The sequence below is a fragment of the Nematostella vectensis genome, chromosome 11 (genome assembly GCF_932526225.1).
Source record: "Nematostella vectensis chromosome 11, jaNemVect1.1, whole genome shotgun sequence".
NCBI lineage: Eukaryota > Metazoa > Cnidaria > Anthozoa > Actiniaria > Edwardsiidae > Nematostella > Nematostella vectensis.
The window spans coordinates 13,563,551-13,576,952 of NC_064044.1; the positions used below are offsets into that span (position 1 = coordinate 13,563,551).

Genomic DNA, 13,402 nt, shown 5'->3' on the forward strand with positions numbered 1-13,402 from the left:
GGTCATGTACAAATTTTTCAAGCCAAAACGACTAAAACTGTTACTAGCCCATTAAAACACACGAATGCCGCCCGAATTCCGTGTTTTTCTGCCTAGTGTCGTTGTCGCCGTGTTTCTATATAGCAGGTCCGACCAGTAGCCAATAGCCAAAAAAGGGGGGGTTCGGGGTTTATATGACTCCGCCCAATTTCATAGTTGTTACTTCAAATTTCAAAGTTGTGACTTCAAATTCATAGATGTGACGTCAAATTTTAGTTGCGACTTGAAAAATAATTGAACGCAAGCGTTTATATCCAAGATTTGTTTATTTGTATCACTATATAATAAATTATGCATGTGAAAACACATTAAAATACAAGCAATTTAAAAGTCATTTCGATAAAACCCGTGAAAGAGTATATATTTTAATGCTAAATAAAAATAGTGTTTTTCATCCGACTGTGAAACGATAATTACCACTCACTTTCCCACTATTAAAAGGAGAATACAATACAAATTATGTAGTGTATAAAAGTCGGTGTTTAGTTTTCATTTCAAAGTCGGATGAAACCCATTCTACTGTTACTACTTTCCCATGAAGATAACGATTCTTATAAAGAGAAGTGACAACCGCTTTATAAAGCGAAAGTAACTTGGGATTGTGTCCAAGGTAAGCGCTTACAAAATAAATCTTCCTACTAAAGGAATAACTACATTCACTGTCTCCATACCGTGATTAAACTTTACTTTGTACCTAATATGCACTGGGCCTTGATATCTGTAAAAAAACATATGCCCGGTAAGAAGTGTCCGTTGACCACAACTCCAGTGGTGCAGGGTAGCGGGAATGCCTTTCTGGGTGACTGTTGAACAACTCCACCTCCGCTACATCATCCGTCCTTCTGTGTCGTTTCCCATCGTTTAAGGTTTTGAAAATGACATCATGTCTTATGAATCTTTGCACTTTAGCAGGCCTGCTTTCCCCGTCTGGACAACAAACAATGACTCCAACTGTTTGTGTAGTTCTACACATAACACCATTTAGTAGCTGTCACACAGCCTCGGGCAGTGAATGTCCTGGTTTGGATATAACACGCTGTACAGATCAGCCATGGCGGCTGACTCTAGGCAGCCGAGAGCGACTCTCTTGATAGGTGGACGAGGAGACACTTGTAGAGTGATGTCACCAGCATGTAGGGTGTCGGCCACTGATCCTTCACTGCAGGCAGGAAGGACACTAAAAATCTCCTTGCAGTTGTCAGGAAATGGAATTGCATGTAGCCTGGTATCTCTTGTGAGCTTCCTCATAAACTGCACACCTAGCCATAGGAAAAACAGAAATGTATCAGTGACGACTGCAGATAGGGGTTTTAGGGGTTATAGACATTATTCAGGGAATGTGCATGCATTTCTTGTATCTAAATTTGTGGTACAAATTTTCTTAGTAGCTTCTTACGGATAAGTCTTATCTGTGTACAGATACAGTTATGCGACAACCTCATGAACGTGATTGCTTAATAAGACCACTGAATTAGTCCTTACCAATATTGTGGTTGTTCTTGTGATACTTGCCCATGATGCCATTGAATCTCTCAAAAGAGAAACACCAGAAACCATACACAGGTCCATAGTCTTTCACACAGTCACCAAGATGACAACTGAGGTGTATGTTAGGTGTACAGCGCTCTGCACCATATATAGACTGGAAGCCCTTGCAGAATTCAAGAAGTTCTTTTTCGGCATTAGCACATTGTTCAGGGGAGATACTTCTACTGCACATATACCGGCATGCACTTACGTAGTGAGACCACAAATCATAATGCCTTGAAGGTAGAATGCCCTTCAGTGCAAACAGGGAGTAATAGCAGACCCAGTTTTTCCACTGGTCAGCAGAAAATCCGCTGAATCCAGTGGCAACTTTGGATGGTATTCTAACAATTTCAGGAGGGGGAACCACTGCATCTACTCTCATTTGAAGCAAGCGGAAATCCTTGTCTGACAAAAGCCCCTCTTGTTTCCATAATGTCAAACAGTGCTTGGCAATCCCAAGAAAGAGACAGTGCATTGGGTCGATGACCAGGAAACGGACAGCATCGTAGTAGGGCAGCTGGTAGAGGGCGGAATACCTAGCACCAGTGTCACGGACCACCTGTTGTAGCTGAGTCTTGCAGCTTGCATTTAGGGCTGAGTTTGCGGGCAGGAGATGTATCTCATTGGTCCTTAGCTCCCAGTTATCAGTGTCATATCCAGAGAAGTCTATTTTTGACTCGAATGAGCTGGTGGCAAATTCCTTGAGACACATGCTGCAACCTGAAAAAATGACAAATTGGATAGATAACATTTTGGGTCAATAACAAAATACTGGGCAGTTTACTCTAAGATTAAGAATTGCCCATATATTATCAGCTCTTAATATTTGATTAAAGTCCAACCAATGTTTTTGTGATCTCTCAAAACATTCTACCTATCTTCAACTTTGAATTTGTTCGAAATTTCAATATAGAGATTTTAACTCTCTGAGGAGGGCTACAATACATGCCAAACATAGTTAGTATGAAATGAGTATAAAATATTCCAAGAACCAGTAGTTTCGGAAAAAAATTGACACAAGATATTGCAATATGGGTAATTCCATAGTAAGCTGTACATCACACAATCTACATCATGAGGGTTTTGAAATCTTAGATCCAACAAATAACATTTATCACTCTAGAAGAAAGAGGGTTGCAAACACAATAACGACTGGTGCTGCTTTGAAATTTACAATACCAAGATAAATAATCAAATATGGCTGTCACTGAGTCTACACAGAGAATCTTAATTTTTTTCAGCAACAAGATTAAACTGTGAATTTTCAATATATATTTGATTGGGACTTTCTTCAAAGCTCTTGTTTACAACATATAATCAAACTCTTTAGACTTTCTGTCTTATAATAGAAAAAGGTTTTGCACGTGGGTACGCCATGGAGTCTCTGTTTCTTCCTGTTAAAAAATCAAAATTTTACATCTTGGAGTCTAACTTACACATGTCAAAATATAGATATAAAGACAAGTCACTAATTAAAGACTTGATAATTGGTTTACCATTACACACATCATGTTTTATGAACAATTTTATAGAAGTAAACAAACTTGCTTTTTCCTAGTAGTGTTTTTCAAAGATCAAAATTACGAATTTTTCATAACAGGACTAAAAGTTATATTCAATAAATTGTTACCATATCCAAATGACATGCCTAGTATTTCTTGGACAGAACTCCTAAATTTAGAGCAGAAGGCCTGTTTAATAGTGCTGTTTTATTTGATATAACAATTGGGACTCCACAAAAAGAAACACTAATTTGGACTTCTCATAACCAAGCATTGTAATGCTTCATACCTTTTAAACATTAGTCGTTAAAAACGCTATTTGAAAATTAGATGTGCAGGTTCAAAACACTATGAAATGACCCTATATAACAGATATATAACCTTACCTACAAAATATTACCAATCGTGACTCTTTTTGGATACAGAAGGGAACATACCCAGCAAATACACCACATTTCCTAGATGCAGGTACATCACAGCAAAGGGCAAGCAAAGCCGCCCTTACCATGACCATCCCACTTGAGTGCTTGATCCTGATAGATGACACCTTTCCACAGGTCACAAAGGTAATCGACAATTGGTTGTAGATAGCTGTTAATATTGCCCTTTGGCTCCTTAGGTCCTGGGATTATACCGGCAATGATAATGTTTTCCCTTTTAAATCTCTCGTGTCTTGGCAAGTTCATCACAACCAAATACATAACGTCACAACTGTAAGTGGTATGCTTATAAGGCTGAAACCAGTCAACGTTAAGCATCAACCCAAGCTTACCAGGCTTGGATAAGAACTTTGTGCCATCATCATCTGCAAATCCATTCAATACATCCCCATGGTAGACATCTGCCATACACTCCTGCTGTCTTGGTAGCTCTTCACATTTCTGCAGGAACCCTGGTTTAGTGACCAGATCACGAAGTGATTTGCTGACTTTGTTATAGCAGTATAGCAACTTGGGATGGAGAAACAAGGAACCAGATTTTGACCTCATGGTCTTCATCAATACTGTACCACACTCCCTTCTCTTGTTTCTGTGCGGGTGTCTTAGATACCGCACATGTGAACATCTCTTAGAAACAAGTCCATTTGGCCTCTGTACAGTACAGTCTTTTATGTAATACAAAGTGTGGCACTTAGGACAAGCAACACATTTCTCAAACTCATCGTTCCCAAGGCCTAACCATGCCTTTACCATGTACATTGTTGTAGGGAGTTTTGATGCAAAGTCAATGAGATACCGCACTTGTGAAATAGTTCCAAGTGTATTTAAAAATACCTGAAGAAATTTTAGTAGGATAATACCAGCATCAGAAACTTTGTACATTGTTTGCCAAAGCATCAAGAACATTATAAGTGCTCTTGATTCAGGAGAGGGACGCTGGGGTTGCACTCCTGTGAAATCTTCCTCCTCATCATCACAATATTCATATTCTTCTGATTCATCTTGGTCATCACTCTGCAAGAAAAGTCAAAGTCTCTGCAAGAAGAGTCAAAAAATTTAATAAGCGATAAGGCGCTTATTTGAGTAAATACTATTTACAGCATGTTTTTAATGGTTTATCTTTCATGTATTTTGTATATAAGTAAAGTTGAATACTGACCATTTAGAAGCAGTTCCCTAAAGCGAACAACACTTTACAAATACAGAATTTAACGTGTCTGTCGTTCCGTTGCCACGGAAAGAGTAATGTAAACAAACTTTGCATTTTTTATAAAGTTCATCCCTAGTTACATGACAAGACAAAATAGTTTGACGTTCCGATCCCCGTAGCAAAATATACGAGTTATACGTATATATATATATTGGTGGTTGGGGACTTGGCAAATAGTAACGAATCTCCTTGAAGCTCAAATCATCGCACGTGTTCGACCTCAGTCTTTCAAGAGTTATTTGAGATTATTTAAAAAGTTTGAAGGCTTTCGCCCTAAAGAAGTACACGATAGCTTACCTGATCTTGCAGAATGACTCTTGGATGTTTTGCTGCATGGAATATGGAGGTAATACGCCGACTTGCTAAAGTTTTTGCCACACTCGACACAAAATTTTCTAGAAGCTGCCATTTTGATTTTATAATGTTGAGAGGGGCCTGTTGAGAGACTGTGATACCTGATTCCCACAATCCTTGAGTTAGCTATACTAAGGACCACAATGCAGCCTGAGCCCTCCTGGGCCAATCACCATGCGATCTGGTCGATTCTTTGGCCAATCAATGAGCGAATAGTGACAGCCGGAAATCTGTTATTGTTCTACGATGCCGGAAATTTCACCTGGAAAGTGTCAGCACGCGTCCCCAATCATTCGATACACCGAGCATTCATCTTGAATATATATATCGTCAGCCTTTCTCGCGTTTCTAACTGCTCACCCACGTAACAAAAAGACCAAGCCAGAGTTTACCTTCTTGTGATCGTACAGTTATCAAAAGGTGAGTGTTAGAATAAGTTAAGTCAGCGTAACATAGCGAAGGGAGCGTTGATCGGTAGGTGCGAGACACATAGAACTGAAACCTGCGTGTTAGGTAGTTTTTAATTATTTCTCTGAAATCTATATCGTCAGCCTTTCTTGCGTTTCTAACTGCTTACCAGCGTAACAAAAAGACCAAGCCAGAGTTTATCCACTTGTGATCGTACAGTTATCAAAAGGTGAGTGTTAGAATAAGTTAAGTCAGCGTAACAGCGAAGGGAGCGTTGATCGGTAGGTGCGAGACACATAGAACTGAAACCTGCGTGTAAGGTAGTTTTTAATTATTTCTCTGAAATTTAACGAGTTAAAAAGTACTGCACTTTCCTATAAAATCTAAAGAAGGTTAATTTTTGGCCAAGTTCTAAAACAGGAGTTTTTATAGTTTGAAATCTAAAACTGATGTAGGCTCGAAAGTGTGATTGTATTTAAAATGAGGGTTGCACCATCTGTTTTTTCAGGGGCATACATGAATTATGCAAATAAAAAATTGTCAGGGTTATTACCATTAGTTTTGAGATGTCTGGCCATGGAGGTTTTATATAAGTATTTAAATATTGTTCTGTTCATTTTATCCTACAGATGTTTTTACAAGCAAAGTCTTTTTATAAAAGGCAACCCACTTCATTAAGCTCTGCATCAAGAACCCCCTCTCCACCTACTAACAGTGAAACACCGGTAGTGGCTAGACGGAGAGAGGTGACAACCTTGTCGACGGCAGAAATCAATAAGATATTTGATGCCTTTAATGCAGTGAGTGTCCAATTAAAGAAACAAAGGGAGGTTTTGCGCGAGGTGGGGAACAGACAAGAACAACTGCTATTTGTTGTGAAGGACCTCCAAGAAAATCAGAGGATCATTAGCGAGAAAATTGAAAATTTAGAGTCAACAGACACAAGGACAGGAGACGAAGAGAGCAAGATACCTCCAGAAATTTCTGTAAGCATAACAGCTCATTTGTATCAATTATCATTCTTAGTTATGGAAAAAAAGCACAGGCACATTGTAGAAAATCCTTGATAAGAGCATGCTTCCCATAGCGCTCTGATTAAAAGATCTTGAATACTCATACATACTTTCACTTATCTTACTGGAAAAAAGATCTTTGCAATATCTTGGTTGTCATTTATCACAAAGTTTTTGTTTTTACGTATTGCTTCTTTGGTTGTCATGTTAAATTGGTGAAAGTACAGGTCTTTTTTTCTATTTTTCAAATGATTTTTTTTTCTCAACAGGCTGACATCCATCTTGTGCACAATAATTTGGGAGATGAAAAGCAGTACAACCCTGAAAAAAGGTACAATATGCTAAGTGACATCTTTTAAAATTATTTTGAAGCCAAGACATAAAGGAGTAATGATGGGTACCTTGAAAGTCTTGGTATCTCGTTGGTTTTTACACAAGCCTTGAAGTCTCGGCTTGTAAAAAAGTCGGATTTTATTTGCCCCTAAATTTTATTTCACATATCAAAAGTAGAAATTATGTTCTTTTCGATGAATGCAATCATTTTTGCCAAATCCACATCTCATCGGCGATATTAGACGATCATTTCAAGGATTTTCATCTAAAACATAAAATAAAATAAAATCGCGTAAAATAATAAGGTGCTGATAGAACAGCTTATATTTCAGCCTGGGAAATCCTTATTATCTATTCTTTAGGTTTATATAAGCTGCAAATGTTTTATCACGCGTTGCGAACCGGTTTTAAGTCTTTTTCTAACAACCACGAAATTGTCTCAAATCCGGGTGCGGGAGACGAAAAATTACTTTTCGGCTTCTACCGACAAAAATATTTATCCAAATTGCTTCAAACTTTCACAGTATACAAACATCATTTTTCCGAGAAATCTCGACGAACTCAGACCGCTGGTCTTAAGTTCATAGGGAGATTAGAACCATTATTCTTTAGACAATGACTTCATTTTGGCTAGTGTCAAGTATTAAAGACAGAATGTTGTAAGACTTTAAGCAAAGGTATGGATATAGGTGCTAATAAGCTGTTTATCATCCTTTGCCAATCAATTTCCATGCATCCTGTAATAAGATGTTGAACATTTTTTGTAGCCTCACTTCCAAACACAACACATCTGTGAGAAAGTTTCTAGAGGATGAGGTCAATAGCCAGGAAAAGTGTTATCAGAGGAAATCTGTCAAGCGTAAGTATAAATAACTCAATACAATGTTTTTGATCAGTGCTTTTAGAACAATCTGTCACTGATGTAACTGTGCCAAATTATGTTTGATTTCCCTTGGATTTGTATCTAATTTTCAGTCATTTTTACTCTGCTAACTCAATTTCCTAGCAAACTTGCACTGTTTTTGTTTCCCTTGGCCCAATTTTTCCCTGATAACTTGAACTCTGCTCCCACGACCTGTCAACAAATCCAGGAATTAAGGTATCTGTGTAACTGGACTTTTGCACAGATCTTGATTGTGACGAACAAATTGCTCAATCTTGATCTTGGCAGCAGGGGACAAATCGATTATTGCTTCAAGTTAACTTGGTTATGTATGATAAATAAAAGATTCAAAATGTTTTCCAAGGCAAGTGCCTCACTTGCCTCATGCTGACTATGGTATATTTGTTATTTTACTTGTTCTTGTGATGATTTTATTAGGAAACTGGACATATCTTTTTTTTCCTTTTAAGGTGCTGCAGCACGCTATTATGAAACAAAACGGCGCCTTTACCTAGCATCGCTGCCAGCAAATGCCGACAAAGCTGCAAAAGATCAGCAGAGCAACAAACTAAGATCAAGGAGACAAAGGGTAAAGTTTAGAACTTTGAGAATAAAAAAAGAGGCAAACAGTGTTATGGGTCATTCAGCAGTTATCAAATCTGTCTCGCACACATAATTAAGTGGTTTTACACTTGAATCTGTTATATCATAACCTGCATTGTCAAAAACTTTAAATCATATTTTCTGTGTGTCTGTCAACTTTGGAGGCAGGTTCAGTTATGTTAGCCAATCAGAATATGTCACAATATTGTCTGGTTTTGCTTAGAGGGAAGCCAAGCAAGTGTAATAATGTGAGATCCTGAATGACTAACATCACTTCAAACACAAACCAAAATATTTAAAATGTAGATCACCCTGTAGATTTGTTTATTTGTTTTATTGAAGATGATATAGTAAGAAAGTCTTACATCACTTCCCTGGGAGATACAAATCTTATATTTTCATGATCAGAAAAGACCAGTATCTCTGTGTGTTAAAATTTAATTCTCTGTTTTTGATAAGACAACAATTTTTGATTTTGTATCAATTTTTAGTTAATCTTTAATAAACCTACATGTGTGTTTAAAGATATAATTAGTTCATATCTTCATGTTTCAGTTGTATAAAGGATGTGTCAGTTGCACTTACGTCTCTGTACATGTAGAATTTGAATAAATTAACTGAATAAATAGGAAAAAATATTTATTTAGTGTTTCTTTTTTGTTGTTTCAGTTGTATAAAGGGAGAGAGTTGACGTTGCAGTTGGAGCGGAGAGGAATGCAATGGAGCAGCTTTCTCAAGAGTACATGAGTGACGAGGAGGATGGCACAGGTCAGCTGCGGGGAAACTGGGTGGTCAAAAGACCGACGTGGAGGTCGCCTTTGGCAAACAAGCTAATGGCAAGACTCCAGAGAAAGTTAGATGCCGCCAACTTGGACTCTGGACGCGCCAAAAAGCAGAGGATTGAAGGAAGGGAGCCATCGCATACAGGGGCCTCAAAGACAAGGGTGGAGTGGGCTCTGCAACAACAAAGGGAGGAGGGGGAGGAAGACGAGGACAGTAAGGGCGAGTCGATCACCCCGCCCACGAAGGAGAGAAGGGTACACCGCCCTATTGACAGCAGCGACGAAGAAAACTTTTAATTTGAAATTTGTAACTTTTTTAGAAATTGTATCCAACGTCTAGGTCGGTCCAAAAATTGGGAGGTTTTCGATAACCTCTGCAACAAAGTGCGATAGTCAATGTGTTGTAGTCAAGCCATCAGCCAAAATAACAAAAACATTAGAGTGGTTTTCATAAACTTGATTCCCTTTTGTTTTTTTTTCTTAAATATTACACTTTCTTGCACGGGTTTTTATAAACAAATATTGTAAAAAAAAATTATGGTTGACTAGAGGATAGTACCTGTTTTCCAAGGTGGAATAACTGAAGTATGGAAATTATATTTGATTATAATATTTCACACTTGTAAATAGACAATAATGAGTTTAACTGCAGATTTTCCTGTTAATAAGTATTTTTTTGTAAATAGGTATTTATTGTGAATAAGATTTTTTTTTAAACATTGGTTGTATGGATTGTAACTTTTATGTTTAACTTTTTTAGTATTATTAAATATTGAATGACAAGAAAGTCTATTGTTTGTCCCTTATAATGCACACTAATGTTTGTTACCAAACAAAGCATTTGCCTTAAAACCATAAAAAACACAGTCTGTTATGTAATACAATGGTGAATTTCATACAATAGTGAATTTCCAAAGTTTTTTAAGAAGAAAAAGTAGAACCGGCAGGATCGTTTTCAACCCGTAAATCGCACGAAAACGGCATGTATTCAAGCGTGTGCGTGCTCTTTTTTAGCTCAGTTCGGACCCGAATACGTTTGTAAACGGCCAGTATTCAGGAGTTTACGTACTCGCTATACCCGAAATTTTCATCAGTGTGCGGACTGATTCGGAATCGCAGACGTCCCGCACACGTGAAGACGTGCAGAACAAAAACGTCCGTACATCGTCGAACACGGGACGTACTACGTAGCGTTTTCATCAATATGCGGACCCGAATATACGTCTTTTCGCGCTGTGGCAGCGGTATGCTCAAATCGAGAAAGAGGCGTTGGCAGTAACGTGGGCATGTGAACGCTTTAGCAGTTATCTGCTTGGAAAGACATTCCTTATACTAACTGATCATAAGCCTCTTGTATCTCTTCTAGGTTGCAAGGACTTGGATACCTTACCACCGAGGGTCCAGAGATTTCGCAGCGTTTGATGCGATTCCACTACAGTATCCAGCACATCCAAGGTAAAGACCTGATCATGGCAGACATGCTGTCCAGAGCACCAGTTGAGAACTGTGATGGCCAGGAAAAAACCTCCATGAAGTAAGTCAGGAGTTCGTAGACCATGTCGTCGCAGGCCTCCCAGCTACCAACAGGCAACTGGATAACATAGCAGCCCACCAACGTGAGGATGAGGTATGCCAGCTGTTAATGAAATACTGCAGAGATGGGTGGCCGGAGAAGGCGAACCTTAAGGGTCCAATCAAGTTGTATCAATCAGTGGCTGGAGAACTGACAGTTAAGAATGGCTTGTTGATGAGAGGATGTAGAATTGTAATTCCGAGTTCAATGCGAATGGATATACTGGAAAAGTTACATACGGGTAATCTCGGTATCGTACGATGCAGACAGCGAGCCAACCAATCGGTTTGGTGGAGAGGGCTAGCACGTCAGTTACAAGAATGCGTGGAGAACTGTAAAGTTTGTAGAAAGCAGTCAAGAAACCCAGCAGAACCACTGATGGCAACTGAGCTGCCAAGTCTCCCCTGGCAGAAAGTTACCACGGATCTGCTGGATTACAAAGGACACCAGTACCTGGTAGTGACTGACTACTATTCCAGGTATGTAGAACTAGCTAAGCTAACTACTACTAGCACTTCGGGAGACATAATTAATCACTTGAAGTCTATCTTTGGGAGACACGGGATAACAGAGTGTTTAGTATGTGACAATGGGCCTCAGTACTCGTCCCATGTGTTTGCCGAGTTTGCTAGAGAGTATGGATTTACGCCTATCACCAGTAGCCCTCGTTATCCACAAGGTAACGGGCATGCTGAGAGAGCTGTCCAAACTGTGAAGTCACTTCTGAAGAAGTGCAATGGTGATCCATACCTGTCACTGTTGACATACCGCGCTACTCCACTGGAGCACGGGTTCAGTCCTTCGGAGCTACTAATGGGACGTCGACTCAGAACAACAGTACCTATATCACCAGAGCAGCTAAAGCCTGCAATCCCAGACTTCAATAGGGTCAAAGCTAAGGATGACATGATCAAGGATCGTCAAAAGCGTAACTTTGACCAGCATCATGGTGCACGTGAACTGACACCTCTGAAAAGTGGTGACAAAATTTGGCTGAGCGATTTCGAGACTGAAGGCACGGTAAAGAATCAGGTCGAGACACGCAGTTACACAGTATCTACACCACGAGGTGAGCTGAGGAGAAGCCGGAGACACCTGAAAAGTCTTCCGGATGAGTCACAAGAGACACTGGACTGCGAACCTGATCCTGTCCTACCTGATGCTGACAATACACTGGAGACAGCGACAACTCCAGCACATGCACTGACGGAGAGTCCTATCCATGACAGTATGCGGACCACCCGCAGTGGCCGGATCATCAAAACACCTCAACGGTTCAAAGAGTGAGAGCTCGACAAACGAGTAGGACAAAAACCTAAGATATAAGACATTGTCTTTATGTTTCTAGTTATAATAGGCTACTTAGCCAGTGTTTTGTTCATGGACACTTTATTGACATTCTACATGAGTTCATGTATGTTACACTATGTCTTAAATAAGGACCTATTTCAAGTTATGTAAAAGTGCTATTTGTAAGCCCAGAAAGGGGATGTAGTGTTAGCGATTTTGGGTACCCTGTGGTACCTGTCTCGTTTTGAGGAAATAAAGATGTTGTTGATATCCAATATGGCCGTCTCGTGTTGGCTTGTGTCAGTGTGCAGGAATCTACTTCCATCGTCGTTAAGAAAACACTACAATTTTGAGGTCGATAGGGTACCGACTTCTAAAAATGATAACTCTTCGAATATTTAACGGATTTCTTTTATTTTTTTTGACAAAGATAGATAAGATATTTTGAATTGGACACGGGTGATTCATGTTTCATTTCAGAAGCTCTTTAAGGCAGCCGGTTTGGCCAAGAAGATGGCGGAATGACAAAAGCACACGGAAATTGTCATTTGACCCCAATTTCTGACTCAACCACTGTATTTCCCACGCAGTCGTATATTAAAATCTTAATACTATAGTTTTAGTAAATGTAAATTTCCTGATGACAAATAACGCTAAAATGTTTCAAATGTGTTTAAAACTGAAAGCCAATCCCTTCCACATTCCCTTTTGTTTGTCCATTACTGCAATTCCTTGGGGTTCATTTCGGGGACTCTTGGGGATCGTTTCGGGCCCGGGGTCAGTTGGGGAACTTTTGGGGATCATTTCTGGTCCTGTACAGACCTCAGTGCACACCGCTTAGTAAAATTATTTGTCAAACCAAAATAAAGCTCTATGACAATATAAAACTAGCCTCTCTATGGAGAATGGGCTCGAGTTAACCTTGTCACAATGTATAATTTAAAAGAAAAACAGTAGCAATAAACAATAATTTTGATGACATTTGTTAGAATTTGTCTGCTGCTGTCTGTTATTTGAGTTATACATCTATTTCAAAAAAGTTGTCAGCGCAAAAAAATTAAATGGCGATTGGTAAATGACAGTTCTATCACCAAATGGAACCATGGTCTCATTAAATATCTACGAAATTGCTAAATAGTCTGGATATATCTTGCAATTATTCGTTAATTGCCATCAAATTTTATGACTCTGATATTGTTGGAGTTCATCTAACACTAGCCTACTTGTAGTCGCTGACTAGCGAAAAAATCCTCTCGAAGCGTCTACGCAACGGCGGCGATAATCGTGTTTCGTGACGTCACGGCTTTAGCAGGAAAAGCTATAATAGTCCCTGATTGGCCACTCACTTAAAAAATTCTCTGAGATATTATGATTGGCTCAGATCAGAGGGCGGACACGGGTCACGTGTCGGCTCGGCCAATCAGAAGGCGCCAAAAATCATT

The 13,402-nt window shown here is 39.2% G+C and overlaps 2 protein-coding genes across 7 annotated transcripts; one reads left to right on the forward strand and one right to left on the reverse strand.

Moving 5' to 3' along the window:
- Positions 1 to 286: 286 nt before the first annotated feature.
- LOC116609390 lies at positions 287 to 5,150 on the reverse strand. Of its 2 annotated transcripts, none has more exons than XM_048734394.1 (4): positions 5,019 to 5,150; positions 3,577 to 4,525; positions 1,522 to 2,289; positions 287 to 1,298 (listed from the first exon to the last, which is right to left on the reverse strand). In XM_048734394.1, the coding sequence occupies exons 2-4, from the start codon at positions 4,415 to 4,417 to the stop codon at positions 1,021 to 1,023; spliced, it is 1,887 nt and encodes a 628-aa protein (XP_048590351.1). In that variant the 5' UTR covers positions 4,418 to 4,525; positions 5,019 to 5,150; the 3' UTR covers positions 287 to 1,020. The 2 variants fall into 2 exon arrangements, with proteins under 2 accessions (XP_048590351.1, XP_048590352.1); XM_048734395.1 differs by having other exon boundaries at positions 3,577 to 4,546.
- Positions 5,151 to 5,271: 121 nt separating this feature from the next.
- Positions 5,272 to 12,235, forward strand: LOC116601245 (uncharacterized protein K02A2.6). 5 transcript variants are annotated; one of them, XM_048734397.1, is made up of 7 exons: positions 5,272 to 5,495; positions 5,627 to 5,712; positions 6,113 to 6,469; positions 6,766 to 6,827; positions 7,597 to 7,688; positions 8,183 to 8,301; positions 8,985 to 9,880. In XM_048734397.1, the coding sequence occupies exons 3-7, from the start codon at positions 6,113 to 6,115 to the stop codon at positions 9,060 to 9,062; spliced, it is 708 nt and encodes a 235-aa protein (XP_048590354.1). In that variant the 5' UTR covers positions 5,272 to 5,495; positions 5,627 to 5,712; the 3' UTR covers positions 9,063 to 9,880. The 5 variants fall into 5 exon arrangements, with proteins under 5 accessions (XP_048590354.1, XP_032217923.2, XP_048590353.1 ...); XM_048734396.1 differs by having other exon boundaries at positions 5,331 to 5,495; positions 8,985 to 12,235; XM_032362032.2 differs by lacking the exon at positions 5,627 to 5,712.
- Positions 12,236 to 13,402: the final 1,167 nt, after the last annotated feature.

Excerpts from the sequence above, each read along its gene's own strand:
- LOC116601245 (XM_048734396.1), top strand. The coding sequence starts at position 10,740 with ATGAAATACTGCAGAGATGGGTGGCCGGAGAAGGCGAACCTTAAGGGT.
- LOC116609390 (XM_048734394.1), bottom strand. The coding sequence starts at position 4,417 with ATGTTCTTGATGCTTTGGCAAACAATGTACAAAGTTTCTGATGCTGGT. Across the intron at positions 2,290-3,576 it reads ACTCAAGTGGGATGGTCATG|GTTGCAGCATGTGTCTCAAG; the intron begins GTAAGGGCGGCT and ends TCATTTTTTCAG. Across the intron at positions 1,299-1,521 it reads CAAGAACAACCACAATATTG|GTGTGCAGTTTATGAGGAAG; the intron begins GTAAGGACTAAT and ends TCCTATGGCTAG.